This window comes from Gekko japonicus, unplaced genomic scaffold (genome assembly GCF_001447785.1).
Source record: "Gekko japonicus isolate JY-2015 unplaced genomic scaffold, Gekko_japonicus_V1.1 scaffold1321, whole genome shotgun sequence".
Taxonomy (NCBI): Eukaryota; Metazoa; Chordata; class Lepidosauria; order Squamata; family Gekkonidae; genus Gekko; species Gekko japonicus.
This window is the reverse complement of record NW_015177053.1, coordinates 70,735-98,074: the sequence shown is the minus strand read 5'-3', so window position 1 is coordinate 98,074 and position 27,340 is coordinate 70,735. Positions and strand designations below refer to the sequence as shown.

Here is a 27,340-nt window from a genome sequence, read left to right as displayed (position 1 = left end):
TTTCCCAGGCTGGAGTTGGCAGCCTGACACCATCACCATGACGAAAATCCTTTTCAGCGAGTTATCATTCCGACGGCTTCCATTGCGGAACGTGTATTGGCTACTCACCGCAGATTCCGGAGGATCTGGCAACCAGCCCAGCTCGTTCTGAGCCGCACTTGTGTCAAGGAGATTCACTGAGAACGAGAAAACAAACATGGATTAGAAACCACAGGACAGGCACAAAGGCCTTGAATTTCAAGCCAAGATTACAGTGAGTTTTCTCCTCCCGCAATGCGGCCGAAGGGTGGAAGGCAGAGGTCATCCTCTCCTTGCTGAGGAAGACTGCCACGACAGGCTCTTTTTGTAGAAAAAGCCCAGCAGGAACTCATTAGCATAATAGGCCACACCCAACAGCAGAAACTCATTAGCATATTAGGCCACACCCCTGACAGCACAGCTCATTAGCACATTAGGCCGCACCCCCATGTTACCAGAAGTGTGGTCATCCAGCCACACCCACCTTTTGCTTCTTATTCTGTTTACCTTGTTTGTTGTCAAAACCCAGGGCTTTTTTGTAGCAGGAACTCCTTTGCATGTTAGGCCACACACCCCTAATGCAACCAATCCTAATGAGTTTCTGCTGTTGGGTGTGGCCTATTATGCTAATGAGTTCCTGCTGGGCGTGGCCAACTCGGGAGCCAGCCGGAACTCCGTTCCTGTGCGTTCCTGCCCAAAAATAGCTCTGGCCACGACAATCACAGGGGTATGGAAGGACCCCAGTGTATCATGATGTCCAGAGTACTTGAAGAATCACCACTCCAATGAAACGTTTCCTGGTCGTTTGATCGTCACATGCTGGGCTCGGTTGATTAAACCACTGGGCAGAACATCGCCTGGCATATTTTGCCTAGCACCTCTGGATCTACCAGGGTAGGAAGTTACTTTTAAAAGTTGAAAATGTAAGTCAGCTAAATGGCTGCTTTGGAGGGTAGACTCTATGGTCTGATGTCCCCATGGAAGCCCCTCCCCAAGCCCCCAAATCTCCAGGAAATTTCCCAGCCGGGAGGGTTGGCAGCTCCACTTGAAGGGCTGTCATATAAAGGATGGTGCAGAGTTGTTTTCTGTTGCCCCAGAAGGTCGGACCAGAACCAATGGGTTGAAATTAAATCAGAAGAGTCTTTGGCTAAACATTAGGAAGAACTTCCTGACAGTTTGAGTGGTTCTTCAGTGGAACAGGCTTCCTTGGGAGGTGGTGTGGGCTCTCCTTCTTTGGAGGTTTTGAAGCAGAGGCTAGATGGCCCTCTGACAGCAATGCAGATTCTGTGAACTTGGGCAGAGCATGAGAGGGAGGATGCAGGAAGGGTTGCCTCAGTGCTTAGTTCTTGTGGCCCTTTCCTACATGCCCAGGGAAATGCCAATTGCCACTTTGGGGTCAGGAAGCCATTTTTCTCAAGGCCAGTTTGGCTTGAGATCCTGGAGCTTTTTTTTTGTCATCTTCTGGGCGTGGAGCAGGGGTCACTGGGGGCGAGGTATTTGTGAATTTCCTGCATTGTGCAGGGGGTTGGACTAGATGATCCTGGAGGTCCTTCCACCTCTATGATTCTATTGGATACCAATATCAGCCAGTGTTAGCAGGCCACAGATTGTAGCTTGGCTGGCATTGACCAGACAGGTTAACCCAGCAGCAAGTCAAACTAGGGATGCCAGGTCACCCACCAGGATGGGAGACCCTACCCCACGCTCTGAATTCCCACTCCTGTCTGGCAGAGCAATGGAAGGAAAATCAGTACGGAAATTGGCGTTGCATGACACTGCAACATCACTTCCAGGTACATACACAGACGCGATGTCATGGCAATGTTCTAGGAATTTCCCAGATTTCTATGGTTTTTACCATAGAGATCTGGGAAGTTCCTAGGGCATCATTGCGACGACATAAAATCACTGATGGGCACATCACCTTGCCCCCACCTTCCAAAGGTCCATCTGGCCATCGGCCAGCAACCCTAGTCAAAACATAGTCTTGGACCCTGCCACTACCTGCATTCCCAGGGCTGTCAGTAGTATACATAAGGGCATGGGAAATAAACACAGTATTATTAACATAATTAATGTATTATATACCAATAGTTTAGTATGTTCCCTGACCTGGAAGCAATGTTCCCTCTAAGCTGTGGAGTCTTGTGAGTAAAAATTCTACTTTGTCAGCTCCTGGCACTAAGTTGTGAGTGAGTGATTTGGCTACTGCAGAAATTAGTTTGCTCTGGAGCCCTCCTTCCTGCGCTGAGACAAAAATGTGTGAGCTGGAGGCTAAAATACTGTGAGCTAGCTCACACTAACTCAGCTTAGAGGGAACACTGCCTGGACGGTCCAGGCTAACCCAGTCTTGTCAGATCTCGTAAGCCAAGCAGGGTTGCTCTGGTTAACAGTACTTGGATGGGAGACCACGAAGGAATTTCAGGGTTGCTGTGCAAAGGAAGCCACTGGCAAACCACCTCTGTTTGTCTCTTGCCTTGAAAACCCTACCGGGTCGGCATGAGTTGGCTGCAGCATGACAGCGCTTTACACACAGACAGCCTGGTATGTAATGTTAATACATTAATAACCATGAATGCTGATACACTAGGTAGGCAAACAGACTTCCTGTTCCATGCGGTAAGCCGCTTGGCCTGAAGGTCAAGGGTCAACCAGGTGCCACCAGAGGCAATATGAATCAATACAGTGGGGGGGTCCCTCAGAGTCGTGGGGTCCCGGAGCAGTTTATCACTCCCCTCCCCTCCCTGGCTGTGGCGAGTAGTGCTGTCCTAAATCCTTAGAAGGCTGTAACTCTGTTTAGGATTTCTCAGTTTCCAAAAGATGCAGCACACAGTTTCCCCTCTAGCCCCCCCATATAATTATCTATCGGTGCAGAATCCATTTGAGTTGTGGCCATTCTGTCTTAAGTACAGAAAACCTCCTGTACCAAGATTAAATGTTGCACTGCTACAGCCAACTTTCTAACACACCCCATTTCAGAAGCCAGGGCAGCGTAAAGGATTGCCGAGCCCTTGATTCCAACGCACAGGAGACAGAGACACGGGTGGGGTGGCAGGTGTAAACCAGGAGTTATTGCAGGTGTTAAAAAGGGAGCCGGCTTTCACCTCGGTGACTGTTTCCATTTGTAAAACAGCGTGAAAGGCCCCAAAACATGAAAGAGCAGCATTCAAACATGTAACACATACTTCATCACGCCACCTGTCCTAGCCGGTTTTACAAGCAAGCGGGGCCTGTGAGCCGAATAGGTTTGCTCTGCCTTGTTCTTCAAAGAATCCATAGAAGGGCAGCTGTAATAACTAAAGCAGAAACTAATAAAGCATCTCCCAAATTTCTTTTTTTGTTTGCAGTTGACTATTCATTAGGCCGGGGGTCCCCAGCGTGAAGCCTGTGGTGGCCGTGGGGCCCATGAACACTTTTTCCTGGTGCCTGTCAAGGGTTTTTAGGAAGTGGGCGGGGCCATAGGGTTGCCAGCCTCCAGGTGGGGCCTGGGGATCTCCCACTTTTACAACCGATCTCCAGCTGACAGAGATCAACTCCCCTGGAGAAAATGCCTGCTTTGGAGGGCAGACTCTATGGCATTGTATTATGCTGAGGCCCCACCCCTCTCCAAACCCCGCCCTCTCCTGGCCCCACCCCCAAAGTCTCCAGGTATTTTCCAACCTAGACCTGGCAATCCTACGGGGCCAGGTGGGGCTTTGGAGATATGATTGGCAGTGCAGATTTTTAAAAAAATGTTGCTTTAGCAGCAGCGGCCTCCAAAGCACAAAGGTCTTCACTGTGTGACTGAAGGTAAACACTGGTAGGGCTGCCAGGTCTGAGACGGAAAATGCCTGGAGACTTTGGGGGTAGATCCAGGAGAGGGTGGGGTTTGGGGAGGGGAGGGGCCTCAGCATGGTACAGAGAGTCCACCCTTTAAAGCAGCCATTTTATCCAGGGGAGATTATCTCTGTCAGCTGGAGATCAGTTGTGAAAGCGGGAGCTCTCCAGGCCCCACCTGGAGGCTGGCAGCCCTAGTGAACAGTGACAGCCATTCTGTGGCTGGCTCCTCCTCCTACAGGAGCCATTTTATGGCACCCTTTCTGTGTCTGCATTCACCATGCTGTGTCAAAATCCCAAAGTCCCTGCAGGCGCAAAAAGGTAAGGGGTCCCCTGAATTTGGTATTCCCAACCCAAGTATTTTGTATTGCGATCTACCATATCTGACAATTTAGCCACGACCAGCATTTGATATTGAACCAGCAATGATATTTACAGTGCAATCCTATGCAGTTACGCCAGTATAATCCCACTGAACCCAGTAGGTTTAGGCTGAAGTAGCTGGGCTGCACTGTTAGAGAAATGACAGTTTAAGAGATTTACATTATTTGGGCTCGTTTTAGTCGCCGTTCCAAGTCAAAGCACTCCAGAGAAACCCGCAAGTATAAAGCTGGGGAATGACAGTTTCACCATCAAAATTTCAAATTCAGTGCTCAAAATTTAATTAACAAGTGTGAAATCTGGGCTTGTTTCAATTTGTGTGTGTGCATAATTTCGTTTCAGTGGAGGAACTGGTACAGAGGATGTCAAGATGAGGCACTGGATGGGTGCCCAGACTGGCAAAGGATGCATCACCCCAACACTATACTCACTTTGCATAGAACACCTAAGAAGGCCAGAGGTGACATTTTGTATTGCAACTGGACACCCTGGGCATCCCATAGTTGTCAACTACTGATATATAATGCATTTATTAGGCTTACATCCCATGTACTTATAGACTTAGGGTAAATACAAGGCTCGGAGATAGGGATGCCCGACCCCCAGTCCATGCGGGGGTTCCCCTGATTTCCGGGGGCCCAGCCCTCCACCAACCAGTTGGCTGCTGGAGGAAGCCCCACCCCTGAACAAGCAACATCGCATGTTGACATTGCCGCTGTGATGACACCCAGAAGCAATGTCATTACCATAGAGTTTGGGCCAAAATGCTAGAGCATTGCGATGCGGCGTCCCTGGTGCGATGGCGTCACTTCTGCGTGATCTCATCGCACCGATGACGTTGCGTGCAGTGATGTCACCCCACCCTCATACTCCTGGAAGGCTCCCTCCCACCCCCCACTGGTAGAAAACTCCAACCTGGCAACCCTACTCAGAGAAAAATGTCTGGTCCTTTTAATAGAGGTTTGATATGTCGGCAAAGGAAGCTGAAGCTTTGGAGCATGGTGATGAAAAACAACCGCATTCAGGGCTTTTTTGGTAGAAAAAGCCCAGCAGGAACTCATTAGCATATTAGGCCACACCCAACAGCAGAAACTCATTAGCATATTAGGCCACACCCCGGACAGCACAACTCATCGGCCTATTAGGCCGCACCCCCATGTTATCAGAAGTGTGGTCATCCAGGCACACCCACCTTTTGCTTCTTATTCTGTTTACCCAGGGCTTTTTTTTAGCAGGAACTCCTTTGCATGTTAGGCCACACACCCCTAATGTAGCCAATCCTAATGAGTTTCTGCTGTTGGGTGTGGCTTATTATGCTAATGAGTTTCTGCTGGGTGTGGCCAACTTGGAAGCCAGACGGAACTCCGTTCCTGTGCGTTCCTGCCCAAAAATAGCCCTGACCTCATTAAGTCTCTACTAAAACGACAGGCCTTCACTCCCCCCCCCCCCCGAAGCTGGTATATCTTTTTACTGTGGGGTTTCCAACTCTGGGTTTGAGAATTCCTGAAGATTGGGAGGGGGGGGGAGGAATGAAGCCTGGGGAAGGTGGGGCTTGAGAAGAGGGACCTCAGTGGGGTATAATGCCGTAGATCCCATCCTCCAAAGCAGACATTGAAAGGGCTCTTTTTGTAGCAGGAACTCCTTTGCACGTTAGGCGACGCACCCCTAATGTAGCCAATCCTCCAAGAGCTTACAGAGCTCTTCTTACAGGGGCTACTGTAAGCTCTTAGAGAATTGGCTACATTAGGCAGTTCCTGCTACAAAAAGAGCCCGAACTGACTTCTGTAGTCTGGAACTCAACTGCAATTCTAGGAGATCTCCAGGTCCCACCTGAAAGTCGGCAACCTTAACTTCCTGACAGCACTGGCTCTCTCCTTCTTTGGAGGTTTCTAAGCAGGGGCTAGATGGCCATCTAAAAGCAATGCTGATTCTGTGAATTTAGGCAAATTATGAGAAGGGAGGGCGGGAAGGGTTGCCTCAGTGCTTAGTTCTCGTGGCCCTTTCTTAGGGTGCGTTCAGACGGGCAGCTAATCCCGCCATTATGCCGGCTCAAATTTGATCCTGATCTTCTCAATCCGTCCTCGCACGACCAGACATCCCCCGGGGGAATCGCCTTACTGCACGCTGCTTTCACTGTGGATTGTCTGGTCGTGAATCCACTGAAGAAGGCATGCGCGGTGGGGTTTTTTAAAAAAAAATTTTTTGTGCATGTGCATAGACGTGATATTGTGGCCTTGTTTATCCACACATGCACAGAATCAAGATTTTTTTTTTAAATGGCGCCCATTTGGGACGGTCTGACGCCATTTTTTAATTGTGCGCTGGAACGACCAGATGGGGGCAAGCCCGCAATTGGCCCTTCGGAACCGAAAACTCCAAATTTTAACTAGTACCTTTTTAGTACAGATCCAAAGCACAGCAAAACGGGATGCTCACGGAAGACGGATGTTTCCCAGATGTTGATGTCTGGACATTACATTTAAATCCATGAGGCACTCGTGCCTCGCACGGATCAAAAGAGCCGTCTGAATGCACCCTTACACACCCAGGGAAATGCTGACTGCCACTTTGGGGTCAAGAAGCAATCTTTCTCCAGGCCAGTTTGGCTAGGGATCCTGGAGCTTTTTTGCCATCTTCTGGGCGTGGAGCAGGGGTCACTGGGGGCGTGTGTGGGAGGTAGTTGTGAATTTCCTGCATTGTGCAGGGCCCGGGGGTTGGACTCGATGACCCTGGAGGTCCCTCTCAACTTATGCTTCTATGATTCTAGGTGGCAGACCCCAAAAACTTTATTCCCAGCCTAACTCTTCTTACTTAAGGAAGGCCATGGAGAGTGCTTAGTTCAAGGGCTGCCCAAATCCAGAGCGCTTCCAGCTCAGCTAAAACCTCATCTGGGACGGGGAAAATGTCCCTTATGTGGTGTAGAAGAGGCCTATGGAGGCCTCACCCTTCTTTCTTTATCATCTTCTGTTCGTTTTGTAAGCCAAGCAGCATACTTCATGGACCTCAGCTGCATGGGCATGTCTAAAACATACATTGTAAATCAGAGAAATGGCACCAGGTGAGCTTCGTGAGGGACTGACTCAGATGATATGTGGCTTACAGGGAAGGGTGACGCCCAGTACCACCCCCCCAAGAGGCCGCAAGTTGGCCGTGGTAACCCATAAACCAGCCCAAGATAAACCTAAAATTATCCTGGATTTATGAAGTGGGGGGGGGGGGAAGTGCCCTGATGCCAAGCAGTCATCTCTTCAGGACACAGGAGCCAGAGCCAGAAAAATGGATAAAAAGTGACAGGGACAAATTACTGGAACAAAAGATCAATTAGTGTTGCCTCAGGGAACTAACCAGAACCAGGAAGGAGAGGCCAGGGGATGAAGGGAAAGGCCTCATGACATTTTTTTTAAAAAAGGACATACACGCCATTTTTTTTTTTAGAAAACTATTCCACAGATAGGAATCCACTATCTGTCTAATATGTTTTATTTCCTGCCTTTCCTTGTGAATCCAGTGGTTTACAAACACAACTGCAACACGACTAAAAAGCACAAATTAAAACAGGATACAAAAATACAAGAAAAAAATCCACACGCTTAAACAGGCCTACACACAGGCTCGTAGCTACATTGAAGCATTCTGCCCCCCCCCCCCCGCCTTCCTCCCACGCGCCCACAACTTCCCCTCAGCCCCCACAGGCTCCATCCTGGGCTGGCGGCTGAATCGGGCAGAAGCAAGTGCCGCCGGCAGAAATACTCCCGTGTGTCAATTTCGGCAGTACCAGCCTATTGGGGAGTCTTTCCGCCAGCTGAATGTCAATTTCGGCCCCATTATATCCTATGGGCCATTGAAATCAATGGCGAAAACATAGGGTATATTCTAGGGGGCTGGAGGGGAGGTGATTTGAGGGAGATGCTCCAAACTCACAGGTTAGCTGCTGGAGCCTCTCCCCAAGATACCTACCAAGTTTCAAGAACATTGGACCAGGGGATCCAATTCTATGGGCCCCCAAACTGGTTGCCCCATCCCCTCCATTGTTCTCTATGGTGGGGGAAAAGTAACTGGGCCTTACGTTTGACACCCCTGGTCTAGAGATTCCAGAAGCATGGGGAAGATTGGCTAGGCGAGCAGAGGATAGGAAGGAAGACAATTTCTCAGTGAAAGAAAGCACTCTTAGCGACAGCTCCTATCTGTTTTTCTCCATCAGTAAGATTAGTTCCAACAGCACCTCCAGATTCCCGCTAATGATAATCTCGTACCATCCAAAGGTCAGTCCTTTCCAGAACACCGGCCCCACCTTCTTTTCCGAGCATGTCAGCCAAAGCGCCAAAATACGAGATGCCGGAGATCCATGACTGGATCTCTCATCACTTTAAACATCTATAAAAAGCTGCCTCAGAGAGGCTGGGCTGTATGCAAGGAGAGGTATGATCATTTCCCCCAATGTCAACCAGCTTCTTGGAGGTGTCATTTGTTCCAGTACAGAAAACAACTTTGATTTCTTGTTATTTTCCCTGCTGGTCCAAGCAGAACCCCCAAACTGGCCAATAAGCACATGGAAAAGAGCCCAGGAGAAAGAGTTCCACACATAATGCTTCCGCACTTGATCCCAATCACCTCCTCCCACCCCGCTATTTTATCTCTTTGAAGAGACAGAAGATCTACAGTGGAATCCTGCTCAGGTCTATTCAGTATGACTTACGGCCAGGAAAATCGGTCTTATGACTGCAGTCCAAATTGCCTCGGTGCCCCTTATGAGAGCAGAAAGGTGGGATGTACATTTTCCACAATAAAATAAATAAAACAAGAGCTGACACTTCCTCAGATTTTCCTGTCCACAGATTTCTTCTTCCAGTCCCAGTCTTCGGATCAGTTCCCCAACAGACTCAGACTAGCTAGGCTTGGTCATTTGTCTGTGAGGGAGGGAGATCTCTTGCCCACAGTTCCCATTGCCTGCCGGCACTCCAAAGGCTGACAGGAGGAAAAGCAAATTAAAAATGGCTGTCGGGTGATGGCGTGATGTCACTTCTGGGTTCTCCCTGGAAGTGATGTCACACTATTGCCTGACGACACCTCCCCATGTCCCTGCTCCCCTGGGACTCCCATCAACCACTCCCTGGATGCTGTCTACCAGGGCTATTTTTGGGCAGGAACGCACAGGAACGGAGTTCCGGCTGGCTCCCAAGTTGGCCACGACCAGCAGGAACTCATTAGCATAATAGGCCACACCCAACAGCAGAAACTCATTCGGATTGGCTACAATTAGGGGTGTGTGGCCTAACATGCAAAAAGCCCTGGGTTTTGACAACAAAGTAAAGAGAATAAGAAGCAAAAGGTGGGTGTGGCTGGATGACCACATTTCTGGTAACATGGGGTGTGGCCTAATATGCAAATGAGCTGTGCTGTCAGGGGTGTGGCCTAATATGCTAATGAGTTCCTGCTGTTGGGTATGGCCTATTATGCTAATGAGTTCCTGCTGGGCTTTTTCTACAAAAAAAGCCCTGCTGTCTACACCTTTTCTTCTTCCATTCCTGAAGCTTCCCTTCCCTTCCGACCACCATCCACGTTGTCTTCTTGACTGCTTTGGTTCTGCCTTCGCGAACTGGCCCCTGTTCGGAGCTGGGACCCATTAGGAGTATGGGGTCCAGTGACACCTGCTGAAACAACAGATTGGCAGTGGTAGGATTCCCAGGTCCAAACCCCCCCCCCCGGCCACTGGCGGGGGAGGGCCAGCAGGAACTCATTAGCATAATAGGCCACACCCAACAGCAGAAACTCATTCGGATTGGCTACAATTAGGGGTGTGTGGCCTAACATGCAAAAAGCCCTGGGTTTTGACAACAAAGTAAAGAGAATAAGAAGCAAAAGGTGGGTGTGGCTGGGTGACCACACTTCTGGTAACATGGGGGTGTGGCCTAATATGCAAATGAGCTGTGCTGTCAGGGGTGTGGCCTAATATGCTAATGAGTTCCTGCTGTTGGGTATGGCCTATTATGCTAATGAGTTCCTGCTGGGCTTTTTCTACAAAAAAAGCCCTGCTGTCTACACCTTTTCTTCTTCCATTCCTGAAGCTTCCCTTCCCTTCCGACCACCATCCACGTTGTCTTCTTGACTGCTTTGGTTCTGCCTTCGCGAACTGGCCCCTGTTCGGAGCTGGGACCCATTAGGAGTATGGGGTCCAGTGACACCTGCTGAAACAACAGATTGGCAGTGGTAGGATTGCCAGGTCCAAACCCCCCCCCCCGGCCACTGGCGGGGGATGGGTGTAGGGTTGCCAGATCCAGGTTGGGAAACTCCTGGAGATTTGGGGATGGAGTCTGGGGAGGACAGGGACCTCAGTCGAGCACAATGCCAGAGAGTCCACCCTCCAAAGCATCCATTGTCTCTGGGGGAACTGATCTCTGTAGTTTGGAGATGAACTGTAGTTCTGGGAGCTCCCCAGGCCCCACCTGGAGGCTGGCATCCCTAAGCAGTGGAGGCCTCAGACCATACCACATGTTTTGGGAGACCCACATGCTCAGAATCTACACCCATTTTTTACCTTGATTCTCATTCTCAAATCTGAGGTCCCCTCTTCATTCCAGACACTTTTCATATCCCCCTTTTCTTGGATTATGCTGCTATTTTTTCCCACATGAACTTTGGGTTACTTTGCTGTGGATTCCTTGCATTCTTACTGTCTTTCTCCTTCACCACCTTGGCTCACCTCATCTCTCTGTTATTTACAACCTTGAAGTCACACCTGGAGAGATGGTGGCGCAAACCTCCTTCCCTTCCAACCTTTGCTCTAAATTCATGCTCTCCTCTTTTTCACAACGAACCGTCTTTTTCTCTCCCGCCACTGGCCCCTCATTTCTGAAACCAATATCTCCTGCTACCTTTAATCCAGCCCTATCCGCGGCTTCCTTTTGCACCTGCTGTCAGTTAGCCCTCACAAAAGCTTAATTTCCTTTCACTGCAAAGTTCCTTGCCATCTCATGCTCTCTCCAGTCCTTAATTTTCCTCTAACAATTCTCTATTGAGAGAACGTACATGCCGACTCTCCAGGAAACGGCTTGAGGCAGTTTATAAAAAAATAATAATACAAGATTCATAAAACATAAAGAAAAAATATCCTCTTTTAAGACTGGAGCATCATTGCCCCATGCGCTGAAACGCTTCAGAAATTAAAACAGGACTCCTACCGGAGCATTTCCTGGGAGCCAATGTGGTTTAGTGGTTAGAGTACCATCTACAACTCCGGAGGCTCAAGTCTGAATCTCCATTCTGCCATGGAAGCTCCCTGAGTTGCCAACCTTCAGGTGGCACCTGGAGACCTCCCAGAACTACAACTGAACATCCGTCCCCCTGGAGAAAATGCCTGCTTCGGAGGGTGGACTCTGGGGCGGTATATTTGGCTGAGGCTTCTCCCTTCCCCAAACCCTGTTCTCCTCAGAGTCTACCACAAAATCTCCAGGAATTTCTCAACCAGGAGCTGGCATCCCTACCCAAGACTGTTGTGGAGAAGACAAAATAGTGAAGGGGAGAATGATGTTGTAAACCACTTTGGGTCACCCTTGGGGTATAAAGGTCTGACCAAATAAAAGACATTCCAAGTGACGATCTCCCACTTTGTTAATGGCTTTGCAGTTGCCTGCCTTGCCCCGATAGGGAACCCAGGTAGATGTGCATTCTGTGTTCTTTTGGATTACAGATATACAGGGGTCATTTCCTGCGGGAGCGCACAGGAGCGGAGCTCCGGCAGTAAGGAGCCCAGAGGGTGGGCACATGCAACGAGCCCCGCCCCCTGCTCCCAGCAGCTCTCAGTTGGGCCACGAGGAGCAAGAAGCAGCCAGGTAAGTTGCAGAGCCCCCCCCCCCAGGGCAGCCTTCAGGTACAAGCTCTACCTCCCCTGTGTGGGCAGATCTGTGCGTTCCCCCCCCCATAGCTAGCAATCCAAAACAGTCCAGTGGCACCTTTAAGACCAAGTTTTATTCAGGCACAAGCTCTCCCTCCTCTGTGAGGACAGAGCTGCACGTTCCCCCCCCCCCAATAGCTAGCAATCCAAAACAGTCCAGTGGAGCCTGAGCTGTGGGTGTTGCCTTCTGACACACTTCCAGTGATGTCAGGGGGTGTGGCATATGCAAATAAGTTATGCTAATAAATTATGAGCTCCTGCACCTCTTTATCTACAAAATGACCCCTGCAGATATATCAGAAAACATACCAGTGCGATAATAATTTATGCCACTGAACAGCTCAAAATGAATCTCGTCAGCGGCTGTGTGTGATACGACAGTCTGCGCACCGCGGGCATGTTCTTACATGCGCAGTAGAGACAAGATGGATCCACCCCTGCACTCAGGTGAACGGAAAGGGAACTGTGGAGACAGTCCCATGGCTTTCAAAAGGAGCACTAATTCCCCAGACACAGGGACTAAAAAATGGAGAACGAGCTTGACAAAATGGTCATAAGCAGGAGATTGTTCCGAAGCCGACGACTCTGTTCACTACATAGGGTTGCCAGCTCCAGGCTGGGATATTCCTGGGGAGTTTGGGGGTTGGGCCCAGGGAGGATGGGCCTTGGAGAGGGAAGGGATCTCAATGGGGTATAATGCCATACAGCCCACCTTCCAAGGCAGCCATTTTCTCCAGGGAAATTGATCTTTGTAACCTGGAGACCAATTGTAATTCCCCCGCAGGGCTCTTTTTGTAGCAGGAACTCCTTTGCATATTAGGTGACACACCCCTAATGTAGCCAATCCTCCAAGAGCTTACAGAGCTCTTCTTACAGGGGCTACTGTAAGCTCTTGGAGGATTAGCTACATTGGGGGGGGTGTCGCCTAATATGCAAAGGAGTTCCTGCTACAAAAAGAGCCCAATTTCCGGGAGATCTCCAGCTACCAACTGGAGAATGGCAACCCCCTGATGACAGAGAGTGATCCTAGGTTATCCATAGGGTTGCCAGCCTCCAGGTGGGGCCTGGAGATCTCCCACTTTTACAACTGATTTTGCAAGCTTGCCCGTCATTGTAGAATTTCATTGTACTAAGTACTAGGATTTGAAAGCGTTCTTCCTGAATCGTTACAATCATGATGTAAATACGGAAGACAATGTTCCAGCGAGGTCGTTTGGAAGAAGTTGTACTACGAAACCGATACGCACTCCGGGGAGTTTTGCCACCTCTTCTCAATCTCTTTAAACCTTACTGCATTTGTCTTGTCCTATGTTGTCGAAGAACTGTATTTTGAATAGGGTTGCCAACTCAATTTTTGCCAGGAGCGGGGGGCTCCCGGCCGGCGTCCTCTTTGTGCGTGCGCGCCCCGCGTGCGTCACCCGGAAGTGACGTCACACGCTGGGGGCGGGGCGATGCAATTTGAGGGGAAAACAAAGACCTGCAGACCGGAAGGTCGATAGTTCGGCATTTCGAGACCCTCGTGCCGCGTGACGGAGTGAGCTCCCATCCCTGGCCCCAGCTCCTGCCAACCTACCAGCTCGAAAGCAAGAAATTGCAGTAGATAAATAGGTTTGGGGAGGGACGGGACCTCAGTGTGGTCCCCTCAAATGGTGTCGCCCCACCCCCAGCGTGTGACGTCACTTCCGTCACTGGGGTTTCCCCTGGGCCTCGATTCCGCGGGAGCGGGAATCGGGGCTCGAAACCAGGGGGAATTCCGCCCCCCAGGGGGATTTGGGACCCCTAATTTTGAATTGTTTCTATGACTTGAGAGATTACATGTTACAGCGCATTTACAACTAGGCTTGCCAAGTCCCCCGGGGGACGGGGAAACCCCCGCCCCAGAGGCCCGTTTCCCGCCGCTGAAGGATTGGGCCCCGGGGGAACTCCACCCCCACATGCATGTCACCCGGAAGTGACGCGGGTACGCCGGGCACGCTGGGGACGGGGCCACGGTCATCCGAGGGAAAACTCTATGTTTTTCCCTCGGATGGTCCTGGCCCTGCCCCCAGCGTGCCCAGCGTACCCGCGTCACTTCCGGGTGACGTGGATGCGGTGCGTGCACGCGCGCTCCAGACGCCGGCCAGGAGTCCCCCGCTGCGGTAAGTTTCTAGCTTGGCAACCCTATTTACAACAGCTTATGCATTTCTTTGTCTGAGTGGTTATATAGCTGCGGCCCTCTACTTTGTTTTTGCCCCTGGAGAAAATGGCTGCTTTGAAGGGTAGACTGTATGGCATGGTACCACACTGAGGTCCCGCCCCTCCCCAAACCCTGCCCTCCCTTGGACCCACCCCCAAAGTCTCTAGATATTTTCCAACCCAGACCTGGCAACTCTAGTGCCCTACCACAGCTGATCTATGGGCCCCTTTCACAGAGATTGTGAGAGAATGCGAAAACGCAGAAGGAAAAATGTCCAAGGAAGACCAGTGAAACAAGAGAAACAAACAGTGGGCCTTCCTAAGAACAAAACATCCCAGGGCCTTGCTTTCCCTCGTACACATACCCTGTCCTCAAAGCTTGCTGATGAAGCAACAGATATCTGAATCACACAGTATCTAAATATAGAAGGGTGGAACCCAGCATTGGCGTCCCATGGATTAATCTGCATTCTCAGGCGGAAGGTGGAGAGGTTTCTGTGGCATTCTCATTCCTGAGCACCTGTGTGGATTCTGCCCAAACTCAGGGAGTTTACCAAGGCATGATGGCCTTTATGTGCTGTCATAAGAAGAACAGAAAGGGTTTGACACAAACCTTAATACAGTACTATATCTCCCTGAAAAAAAACCCAGGCGCCTGCCCTCCAGGGCAAGATCCTACTATCTATCTGTCCGGGGGCGGGGGGGGGTAAAAATTTGTTGTTGTTGTTCAGTCGCACAAGTCGAGTCCGACTCTTCGTGACCCCATGGACCAGATCACGCCAGGCCCTCCTGTTTTCCGCCGTCCTCTGAAGTTGGCTCAATTTCATGTTCGTTGCATCTATGACACTGTCTAACCATCTCATCCTTTGCCGTCCCCGTCTTCTTTGACCTTCAATCTTTCCCAGCATCAGGGTCTTCTCCAGTGAGTGCTCCCTTCTCATTTGGTGGCCAAAGTATTTGGGCCTCAGTTTCATTATCTGGCCTTCCAGGGAACAGTCAGGGTTGATTTCTTTTAGGATTGACTGATTTGATCTTCTCGCAGCCCAAGGGACTCTCAAGAGCCTTCTCCAGCACCATAGTTCAAAAGAATCTATTCTTCGGCGCTCGGCCTTCCTGATAGTCCAACTCTCGCAGGAAAAATAGTGGCGTTCAATGGACTGACCATGGATGATCTGGAAGAACCAGGTTCATATCCCTACTTTGCTACATACGTTTGTTGGGTGACCAGGGGCCCAGTCACTCCCACTCAGCCTAACCTGCTTTATGGGATTGTTGTGAGGATAAACAGATTTCACAGGCTGCTTTGGGTCCTTGTCGGGAAGAAAAGCGAGGCATTTTTTAAAAAAACCCAGTAAAACAAGTGAACTGTGGCAGTTCTGGGCTAAATGAAAAATGTGGAATGAGCCGGAGACCAATTATCATCCCACAAATCTACCGATCCCTAACTGGAGGGGCCGACAATTTGGAAGTCTCATCTGACCTCTCAAAATCTATTCTGGTATAGTGGTTAGGAGTGCGGACTCTAATCTGGAAGAACTCGGTTTGTTCCCCACTCTTCCACATGCAGCTGCTGGTGTGACCCTGGACCTCCACATTACAACCCTGGTACTCTTTGATTTGATTCCCCACTCCTCCTCCACATGCAGGTAGCTGGGTGACCTCGGATCAGTCCCTGTTCTCTCAGGAGCAGTCCTCAAAAGAGCTCTCTCAGCCCTGCCTACCTCACAAGGGTGTCTGTTGTGGGGAGGGGAAGGGAAAGGAGATTGTAAACTGCTCTGAGTGAAGGGCAGGGTATAAATCCAGTGTCCTCCTCCTCCTCCTTCAGAATTCCATCATTTCTGAGGGACTTGAACATGCCAGTTTCTCTTCTCCCTGTTTGCCTCAACTGACTCAGCTACTGTCAGCATTATGAGCCTCCCACAACATTCTGGAGTGATTTTTACCCAAGCAAATCCTCTGGTGTTACACAGAGTTCCATTCTGGGCAGAATTCAGGAGTATCCCAAATTTAAATGGTAGCTAGATCATAGGTATGGCATAACATTATTCCAGAGAGCCAGTTTGGTGTAGTGGTTAAGTGTGCGGACTCTACTCTGGGAGAACCGGGTTTGATCACTCCTCCACTTGCACCTGCTGATGTGACCTTGGGTCAGTCACAAGCTTTGGCACAGCTGTCCTTGAAAAAGAGCAGTTTGTGTCAGAGTTCTCTCAGCCCCACCCACCTCACAGGGTGTCTGTTGTGGGGAGGGGAAGGGAAAGGAGTTTGTAAGCCGCTCTGAGACACCTTTGGGTAGTGAAGGGCGGGGTATAAATCCAATCTCTTCTTCTTCCTTTACCTCACAGGGTGTCCGTTGTGGGGAGGGGAAGGGAAAGGAGTTTGTAAGCCGCTCTGAGACTCCAAGTGAAGGGCGGGGTATAAATCCAATTTCTTCTTCTTCTTCAGTGCAGTGTAGTGTTTTAGAGCGTCAGACTAGGATGTGGCAGAGCTGGGTTTGAATCTTCACTCTGCCGTGGAAGCTTATTGGGTGACCTTGGGACAGTTACACGTTATCAGCCTAACCGATTATCAGCCTAACCAACCTCACAGGGCTGTTGTGAGGATAAAATGGCGGAGAGTGGAACAATGTAAGCCACTTTGGGTTCCCACTAGGGAGAAAGTTGGGGTATGAATAAAGTAAATAAATAAATATAATAAATAAATGGGGGAAAATATGAAATACAGCAGTTGTGACCAGTACTGTACATGATGTGACTTTAACTTCACATTATAACATGGGGCAGACAAAAAACAGAAAAGCTCTATAGGTAGGTCTTGCTATCCAGTCTCCACCAACTACTCATATGGATACTTATCTGAGGTCCACAGATCCAATTAAAAATAGTTTGTTTTAGAAGCCTGACATTTATTTTAATCCTCTACCCCCCATCCAACAGATTAATTTCTTCTGGCAATGGAAAGTCCAAGGCAGTACGGTTGCCAGGTCTGGGTTGAAAAATACGTGGAGACTTTGGGGGTGGAGCCAGGAGAGGGCAGGGGGCGGGGTTGGGGGAGGGGAGGGGCCTCAGCATGGTCCAATGCCACAGAGTCCACCCTCCAAAGCAGCCATTTTCTCCAGGGAAGATGATCTCTGTCAGCTGGAGATCAGTTGTAAAAGCGGGAGATCCCCAGGCCCCACCTGGAGGCTGGCAACCCTACAAAGCAGCCTTTCCATGGTAAGTTTACTTGTAGACTTAGGGGCCTGTAATTATTTTCTTATTTACAAATGCAAAGGTTAAATGGGAATTACAGTGGCTCTCACACACTTGTAGGGGTTGTTCCCTCTAAGCTGTAGAGTCTTGTGAGCAAAAATTCTACTTTGTGAGCTACGGGCATTAAAGTTGTGAGCAAGCAGTTTGGCTACTGCATCAATTAGTTTGCTCTGGAGCCATCCTTCCTGAGCTAAGACAAAAAGGTATGAGCCGGAGGCTAAAAAACGGTGAGCTAGCTCACACTAACTCAGTTTAGAGGGAACACTGATTCCAACCGGAATTACGACCAAATTTTGGACTATACAGATCAGCCCCCCTGGAGAAAATGGCAGCTTTGGAGGGGGAACTCTATGGCATCGCATCTCCGCTGAGCTCCTTCCCCTCCCTAAACTCTACCCTCCCCAGGCTCCTCCCCCAAATCTCCAGTAATTTCCCTACCTGGGGTGACACACTATCCTAAACTCAGATTGGGGAAACCAGTTTCAGGCTCTTTGCTTATAGGTAAAGGTTTCCCTTGCTCGAAAGCCAGTCAAATCCGACTCTAGGGGGTGGTGCTCATCTCCGTTTCCAAGCTGAAGAGCCAGCGCTGTCCAAAGACTTCTCCATGGTCATGTGGCCGGCATGACTAAATGCCGAAGCTCACGGAACACTGTTCCCTTCCCACCGAAGCAGTACCTATTTATCTACTTGCAATTTCTTGCTTTCGAGCTGCTAGGTTGGCAGGAGCTGGGGCCAGGGACGGGAGCTCACTCCGTCACGCGGCACGAGGGTCTCGGAATGCCAAGCTACAGACCTTCTGGTCTGCAGCTCAGCGTCTTAACCTCTGAGTCAGATATGATTTAAGGTATCAGGCCTGTAGCCAGGATTTTGTGGCTTGTGGGGCAATTCCCCACCCCAGTAGGGCTGAAGTCCTCAGTGCAGAAAGAAAAGCCAGAATTCTGAGGATTATGACTCAGTTACTGTGGAATCAAGCCTTTTAAAATCAAAGCATAAAGGCTTCTGCAAATCTTAGCCCCAGTCCAGAGTGTGAAAACAGCAGGCTGAGAAAGCGGGGAGGGAAGGGAGAATAAATTTCTGGTAGATGGTAGGCCTGGCACTGGAAATACTTATCTGGGTTTGGCCAGTAAACTCACTCTAATTTGCATAAAAACACATAAAACTTTACCAGGATAGATCTCTCAACTGCAAGTAAATCACTTCTGCCAGCCTAAGCCCAACAATTCTGATAACAAGCTGACAGGTGGGGGTGATGACTTCCATAGTCGAGAAATCGAACACTTAGGCAGTTTCTTGACACAGAGTTAGAAGGGATCCTAGAGGTCACCTACTCCAACCCCCTTGCTCAGTGCAGGAATTAGTCAACTACAGCACCCCACTCTCCTTAAACGAGCATATGCCTTTAAAAAATGTTTTAAAATTATTTGAAAAAAGCATTTACGGGAGAAATTCATGTGGGGCTGTGCCTTTAAGAAAGGGGGCAGAGCCCCCCCAAACCCCACCTTAGCTACGGGCCTGAGTAAACAGATTTATTCCAAAGGGGCTTTATACCCTCTGTTCCCCCACTAAAAGCTATTGCCAACCTGCATTCACCAGGCCATCCCCAAACCCTCTTTTGAAAAGCTTTGCATATAATAAAACAGCAAGGCTCAGCACAATGTGAACTGTATTTAAAGTGTTTGCAATTTGAGCTTGTTTCACATTCCTGTACTTAACTTGGGGCACAGGAAGTTGCTGGAGATCTGTGGATACATCTCCAGATGTCTTCAATTTTCTTTTGAAGTTGTGGACCCAACAGCCTCTCGGTTTTTAGCCTCGGCTTTTTAGCTCCTCGAGCAGAAGGATCAAGGCTACTGTGCCGGCTTCAGGTGGCTCAGCTTTTGATGTCTGAGTCATTCTAAACTTTGCACTATGCATTCTAAACAGAATTTTCTTTAACGATGGAAATTCTGTCAAGTCTAACTAGAGGGAGATGGGGATTTCTGTATCGCTGGGGACTCAGGAAGGCAATCGGCATCCCCGGTGCCATGACCAATGTTCCCTCTAAGCTGTAGAGTCTTGTGAGCAAAAATTCTACTTTGTGAGCTACTGGCATTAAAGTTGTGAGCGAGCAATTTGGCTGCTGCCTAAATTAGTTTGCTCTGGAGCCATCCTTCCTGAGCAAAGACAAAAATGTGTGAGCCGGAGGCTAAAAAACTGTGAGCTGGCTCACACTAACTCAGCTTAGAGGGAACACTGGCATGACATCACTTCCGGAGCAACCCAGAAGTGGCATCATCGTGCTAGGAGGAGGGATTGACACTCTAGCATTGGCTCAAAACTCTTTGGTTAACCATAGAGTTTTGGCCAAATGCTAGAGCGTCACCCAGTGTGATGATGTCACTTCCAGGTCATGCCAGAAGCAACGTCATCATGCTAGAAATGCCAACCATACACCCCCATTCTGGCCAGGAATTTCCTCCCACCGCCCGGCTGAATGGCAGTGGAGAATGGGAGATGGGAGATCTCCTGGCCCTAAGCAGGAAGCTGACACACTTAGTCAAGTCTGGAAATGTTGACAAAATTGAATAATACTGTTGCACCCTGGTAATGAGTGCTATTAAACTAGGGGTGAGCAAAATAATGTCGATAGCGAGATTATCAATACTACTGCCAGAAAAACAACAACACAAGAATTCTCATGAAGCTTCCCGTTACTGAGTCAGGCCACTGGTTTATCAAAGGCAGTACAGTCTACTCTGACTGGCACCAGCTCTCTAGAAAAGACCTTTCATACGGCCTCTTACCCAATCCATTTAAGTGGAACTGCTGGGGACTGAATAGGGTTGACATCTCTGGGTTGGGAAATGCTTGGAGATTTTGGGGGTGACGCCTGAGGAGGGCGGGGTTTGGGGAAGGGAGGGACCCCAGCAGGGTATATTGCCATAGAGTCCACCTTTCAGAGTGGCCCTTTTCGCCAGGTGAACTGATTCCTGTCACCTGGAGATCAGTTGTAATAGCAGGAGACAGGGTTGCCAGGTCCCCCCGGCCACAGGAGGACGAGGAGGAGGAGAAATTGGATTTATACCCCACCGTTCACTCGGCGTCTCAGAGCGACTCACAATCTCCTTTCCCTTCCCCTCCCCACAACAGACACCCTGTGAGGTAGGCGGGGCTGAGAGAGCTCTGACAGAAACTGCTCTTTTTCAAGCACAGCTCTGACAGAACTATGGCTTGCCCAAGGTCATCCAGCAGCTGCGAGTGGAGGAGTGGGGAATCAAACCCAGATCTCCCAGACTAGAGGCCGTGCACTTTACCACTACACCAAACTGGGGATGGAGCCGGGGGACCTTTGTGGAGTACAATGCCACAGAGTCCACCCTCCAGAGCATTCATCTTCTCCAGGGGAACTGATCTCCGTAGTCTGGAGATGAGCTGGAATTCTGGGAGATCCCCCAGGTCCCACCTGGAGGCTGGCATCCCTAGCAGGAGATCTCCAGCTACCACCTGGAGCTTGACAATCCTAGGATTTAACCTGCAGTCTTCCACATGCAAAGGAGACGGCTGTTATCGCTGAACTAGAACTACGATCATCCACAACTAGGAAACAGACTTCCTTTTCCACGTACGCTGCCTTCTAGGATGCGCCATTCCTCCCTGGACCGTTCTGCTCCTCTCCCGATGACCTCTTTCCTTCTATTGCCCAAGAGAACACTCCCTTTGCAGCTGCCTTGGCTTCCAGGTTTCGCTTAGTCCCAGTCTTACCAGAAAAGCCTAACCGCATGTATAGATTTATGGGGTATGAATCGGCCAGCGCCGTCAAGATCGTGGTGTCGGAATGGAAAGCAGAATCAGTCCAGACATGAACTTAGCCCACCTGAGCGCCGAGCAAAAATTCCTTCCCCGGAGAACTTCCTTGATCACAGAGAGAAAAATAAACAGGGAGTGGCAAGACAGGGACCTTTGAAATTAATTCCTTAAGGGACAAGAAGAAAAAGATGTCTATGCTTTTCATTTACAGGGATTTCTGCCTATGGGAAGCTTCCTTGCATGGAGTCAGAGTATCTGACTCAGTACTGTCTGCCCTGCCTGGCGGAAGCTAGAAATGTAAAATTCCTGGGAATTTTGAAGCCATGGGGCGGGGGAGAAAATTTTAGCCGGGAGGGGGGGAGGAATTGAAGAAAATGTGAAATATATGCAATATTTATTTCCTTATCAAGCCTAAACTTATTTTGCAGCTTCGACAACATAAAATGCAACATAGTTTGGCATACAGTACAATTATATGTATACTGTACAATTATCTGTAAGCATGAGTAAGTGGTGTGTGTGTGTGTGGGGAGAGAGAGAGAGAGAGAGAGAATATGCAGGCTGCAAATTTCTGAATCATGCCCATCTGAGAGGCTGAAAAAAAATAAAATTAAAAAAACTTGATATCGTACATGAAATGGGTTCCCTTGTGAGCAAAAATTCTACTTTGTGAGCTCCTGGCATTAAAGTTGTGAGCAGGTGATTTGGCCACTGCATAAATTAGTTTGCTCTGGAGCCCTCCTTCCTGAGCGAAGACAAAAATGTGTGAGCCAGAGGCTAAGAGACTGTGAGCTAGCTCACACTAACTCAGCTTAGAGGGAACACTGGAACAGACATATAATCACAAGGGGTTGCCAACTCCAGGTTGGGATATACCTGGAGATTTGGGGGGGGGCGCAGAACCTTAGGAGGATGGGGTTTGGGGAGGGGAGAGAGGTTAAATGCAGTATGATGCCGTAGAGTCCACCTTCCAAAGTGGCTGTTTTCTCCTGATCTCTGTTGCCTGGAGATCAGTTGTAAGAGCGGGAGACCTCCAGCCACCACCTGGAGGTTGGCAACCCTACAATCACAACAGGGCTAGCCACATGTCCGGCTGACAAGTTAACACTTCAGAGCCAGTGTGGCATTTGTAATTGGAGTGCCGGACTAGGATCCGGGAGACCCAGGGTCACATAAACACATGAAACTGCCTTATACTGAATCAGACCCATTGGCCCGTTAAAGTCAGTACTGTCTACTCTCCAAGGTCTCAGGCAGAGGTCTTTCCCATCACCTGCTGCCCAATCTTTAAATTGGAGATACCGGGGATTGAACCTGGGACCTTCTGCATGCCAAGCACATGCTCTGCCACTGAGCCACAGCCCCTCCCCAAATCCCCACTCTGCCATGGACGCTTCCTGGGCGACCTTGGGCCAATTACACACACTCAGCCTTACCCACCTAACAGGGTTGTTGTGAGGATAAAACTGGGAAGAGGAGAATGATGTAAGCCACTTGGGGTCCCCATTGGGGAGAAAGGCGGGGTTTAAATGGAGAAAATAAATAATGGTGTATTATCATTCATATTATAGCATATTCGTTCGGGACAAAAGTAGTCATATCTGAACAATAAACATGTCCTTGAAAATATATGTGTTGTACATGTCTAGAGAATAACCAGGAATGATCTAATACTATATACTGTCTTGCCATTTTTTTTTTTAATCATAGTATAGTGCAGGGGTCATTTCGTAGAAAAAGAGGTGCAGGAGCTCATTAGCATAACTCATTAGCATAACTTGTTTGCATACGCCACACCCCCTGACATCACCGGAAGTGTGTCAGAAGGCAACACCCACCGCTCAGGCTCCACTGGACTGTTTTGGATTGCTAGCTATTGGGTAGGGGGGAACGTCCAGATCTGTCCTCGCAGAGGAAGGAGAGCTTGTACCTGAATAAAACTTGGTCTTAAAGGTGCCACTGGACTGTTTTGGACCGGGGGTCCGGGCTGGCTCTGCAACTTACCTGGCTGCTTCTTGCTCTGACTGAGGGCTGATGGGAGCAGGGGGCGGGGCTTGTTGCATGTGCCCACCCCCTGGGCTCTTTACTGCTGGAGCTCCGCTCCTGTGCGCCCCTGCAGGAAATGACCCCTGGTATAGTGAATAGAATTTGCAAAGCATTTCACTCGATTCAAAAGAGAAAAAAAATAATTGCAGGATTTTGGGTTTTTTACTTCTAGTGGTCTCTAAAATTTTCAGTGTCTTTGTTGAAAAAATTGAAACTCTGGGGGTGGGGGAGGGGATAAAATCCCCTTCCTTCATTGTTTCTGCCCTGCCCTGAGCCTTCATACCTCTAGCAGCCGCCTTCCAGGGTTACAGATAAGTCCTTTGTGCTATCTGAGGCCTTTCAACTGCTAGCCACTAGGCTCTTCTTCCTGCAACGCAAGTCCTGAACCACAGGGCAATACAGGGCTGACCACCAACATTAGGGTTGCCAAGTCCGGCGTTGCGCCGCAGCGGGGGACTCCCGGCTGGCGGCTGGAGCGCGCACGCACGCCACCCGGAAGTGACGTGATGACGCCGGGCACGCTGGGGGCGGGGCCACGACCATCGGAGAGAAAACCATAGTTTTCCCTCAGATGACTGTGGCCCTGCCTCCAGCGTGCCCGGCATGGTCGCGTCACTTCCGGGTGACGCGCACATCGGGGTGGGGCTCCCCCCGGGGCCCGATCCGCCGGCGGCGGGGAACGGGCCTCTGGGGCGGGGGTTTCCTCGCCCCCCGGGGGGGACTTGGCAAGCCTAACCAACATGGTGAGGTCACTCTAAAGCAGGTGAAGGCCTTGCTCTCTCAAAACGGTGGCACCATGTAAATAGGGAGAGGCAACGCCTTCCCTGAGGAAGTCTCATTTCTGGAGGAAAGACGGGACCAGCCACTGCTAAGGTGAAGCCAAGGAAAAAAAGAAAAGAAGGCTGCCGGACAATGAGGGGATATATTCAGGGGGTAGTGTTGCCAGGTGCCACCTGGCCACCGGCAGGGGATGGGGGGTAGTGTTGCCAGATCCAGGCTGGGAGACTCAAGAAGATTTGGTGGTGGAGTCTGGGAAGGACAGGGGTTTCAGTGGGGTATAACGCCATAGAGTTCACCCTCCAAAGCATCCATTTTCTCCAGGGGGAACTGACCTCTGTCTGTAGTCTGGGGATGAGCTGTAATTCCGGGGGGGGGGGGGCCCCCAGGTCCCACCTGGAGGCTGGCATCCCTAATTAGCCCCTCTTTCCGTCCTCTCCCTTCACGTGAAGACAGGAGGCGGCTGGCTCTCGAAATGTGCCCCCGACACCTTCTAACCCACAGTCTAGCCTTGCCCAGACTGAAGCGGCAGAAATCAGTCTAGACATAAACAAGTTTTCCTGAACGGCTGCTTCTACAAGACAGGTGTCTGAATGCTGGAGGAAAGGAAGAGAGAATAATTATGTTCCTTAATCCTTGACTAGTGAAGTCTGTGGGAAGGAGCACACTCCCTGCCTTGAAACCGAAAGGCGGGAACGGGAGAAAGAAAGAAGAGCAAGAAGGGAAACCAGGAAACGACTTAAGGATGAGCCAGCTAGCATGGTGCAGTGGTTAGAGAGGAAGACTAGATCCCGGGAGGCCCAGGTTCGAATCCCCACTCTGCCATGGAAGCTGGCCGAGTGACTCTGGGCCCAGTCACACCCTCTCAGCCTCACCTACCTTCACAGGGTTGTTATGAGGGCTTTTTTTGTAGAAAAAGCCCAGCAGGAACTCATTAGCATAATAGGCCACACCCAACAGCCGAAACTCATTAGCATAGTAGGCCAAACCCCTGATAGTACAACACATTAGCATATTAGGCCACACCCCCTTGTTACCAGAAGTGTGGTCATCCAGACACACCCACCTTTTGCTTCTTATTCTGTTTACCTTGTTTGTTGTCAAAACCCAGGGCTTTTTTTGTAGCAGGAACTCCTTTGCATGTTAGGCCACACACCCCTAATGTAGCCAATCCTAATGAGTTTCTGCTGATGGGTGTGGCCTGTTATGCTAATGAGCTCGTGCTGGACGTGGCCAACTCAGGAGCCAGTTGGAACTCCGTTCCTGTGCATTTCTGCCCCAAAATAGCCCTGGTTGTTATGAGGGGGAAAATTGTAGGGGAAGAGAATGATGTAAGCTGCTTTGGGTCCCCATTGAGGAGAAGAGCAGGGTTTAAATCAAATAAGTAAATAAGGCCAAGGCTTTGTCCCCAGAAGTGGCCAACCAGAATTCCCTGACAATCTCTAAAACCAAGCAAGATGGCAATAGCCACGGCCTGTTTCTTTCACCCCCAGCATTTGGTAATCAGAGGTGCACAGTCCCTGAATATGGCAGTTCCATTTAGTTGGCATGGCTCACACCCATTTATAAGCCTTCTCTCCATTAATTCAGTTGTGTTTTTTAAAGAAAGAGGAAGAGGAGGAGAAGGAGGAGGAGAAGGAGGATTGGATTTATACCCCGCCCTTCACTACCCAAAGGAGTCCCAGAGCTGCTTACAAACTCCTTTCCCTTCCCCTCCCCACAACAGACATCCTGTGAGGTAGGTGGGGCCGAGAGAGCTCTGACAGAAACTGCTCTTTTCAAGAACACTTCTGACAGAACTATGGCTTGCCCAAGGTCATCCAGCAGCTGCAAGTGGAGGAGTGGGGAATCAAACCCGGTTCTCCCAGATTAGCGTCCGCTCACTTAACCACTACCAAAAGGAAGGGAGAAGCAGTATGGAGCGTCATGTAAAGAGGGCTTGACTACACTTTACGCTTTCCTCAGGTCCTCCCCAGGGCACACAATCAGAATGTGTGTTGTGAGTTCCATGCTTGGAACTTAATTCCCAGGCCCATGTGAGACCAATTTGGATTGGGACCACAACATGCAGGAAGAGGGGGGTTATGCCCTCAGGCGTGTCGTTTTTTGACTTGAAATGGCCCCTGGAGACATTATTGGCCCTCCTAGAGAAACCGAAAGTACATGTGGAGTACCTAGCCTGCATTCAAAATAGATGTTTAGCAATGAAGTTGTCCAGAAATTTGTGACCTCTGTACCTAAACCAGACAGAGAAACATGTTCATCACCTTATTAATTCTGAATTTGCTATTCATCATCTGTGCATTTCTAATCCAGTATTTCACCACAGGTTATGTATGTCAACATTTAAGTAATTCAGGTTTAAAGGTCATTAGTATAGGCTGTCAGTCAGTCAGTGAAGCAACAATACAACTCAGACGGGCTAACGAACTCGTTAAGCTGAAGTATTCCGATTGGACTGATTTTAATCACAGTCATCATGACTGATGGAGTCAATCATTACCAAGACTTCAATTCACTTCACAGTCATCAATGGTGAAGTCCCAGGGCCATAGCTACACTACGGATCTTGATATGTTTCGTAATTGTCCCCTCATCCCTGGGGAATTCTGGGAACCATAGTTCGGGATGGCATTTCTACCATCTCTCCACACCTTCACTCCACACCTTCATCAAAACTGACCTAAGTGGCATCCAGTGTTCCCTCTAAGCTGAGTTAGTGTCAGCTAGCTCACAGTTTTTTAGCCTCCAGCTCACACATTTTTGTCTTAGCTCAGGGAGGATGGCTCCAGAGCAAACTAATTTATGCAGTAGCCAAATCGTTGGCTCACAACTTTAATGCAGAGGTCCATCAGTGGCTATTAGCCACAAGGTATAGATAGGGACTCTGGGGCAAGTGATGCTCTATCTTCTTGGTGCTTGGGGGGGGGGGGGGTCAACAGTGGGAGGGCTTCTAATGTCCTGGCCCCACTGGTGGACCTCCTGATGGCACCTGGTATTTCTGGCCACTGGGTGCGTTCAGACGCGGCCTTTCTGCCGGCATAAACGCGATCAGACTCACCCTCCATCTTGCAAATGCCTCCGTTGGACGCCCGCTCACACGCTGCGGGCGTCGGCGTTTGTATTTTTTTTTAAAGCAGTTTGAGCATGCGCACAGGCAGCCATTCAGAGAATGGCGATTTTTGCGCATGCTCAACTTCCC

General features: G+C 49.7%; 1 protein-coding gene across 1 annotated transcript in view; it reads right to left on the bottom strand.

Annotated features, from left to right (window-relative positions):
- The window catches only part of EPHA1 (EPH receptor A1), a 172,880-nt gene that overhangs the window by 141,409 nt on the left and 4,131 nt on the right, over nt 1–27,340 (bottom strand). Inside the window, exon 2 of the mRNA XM_015428123.1 lies at nt 109–176. Within this exon, the coding sequence (XP_015283609.1) occupies nt 109–176 (68 nt within the window). The remainder of the gene's footprint in view (nt 1–108; nt 177–27,340) is intronic.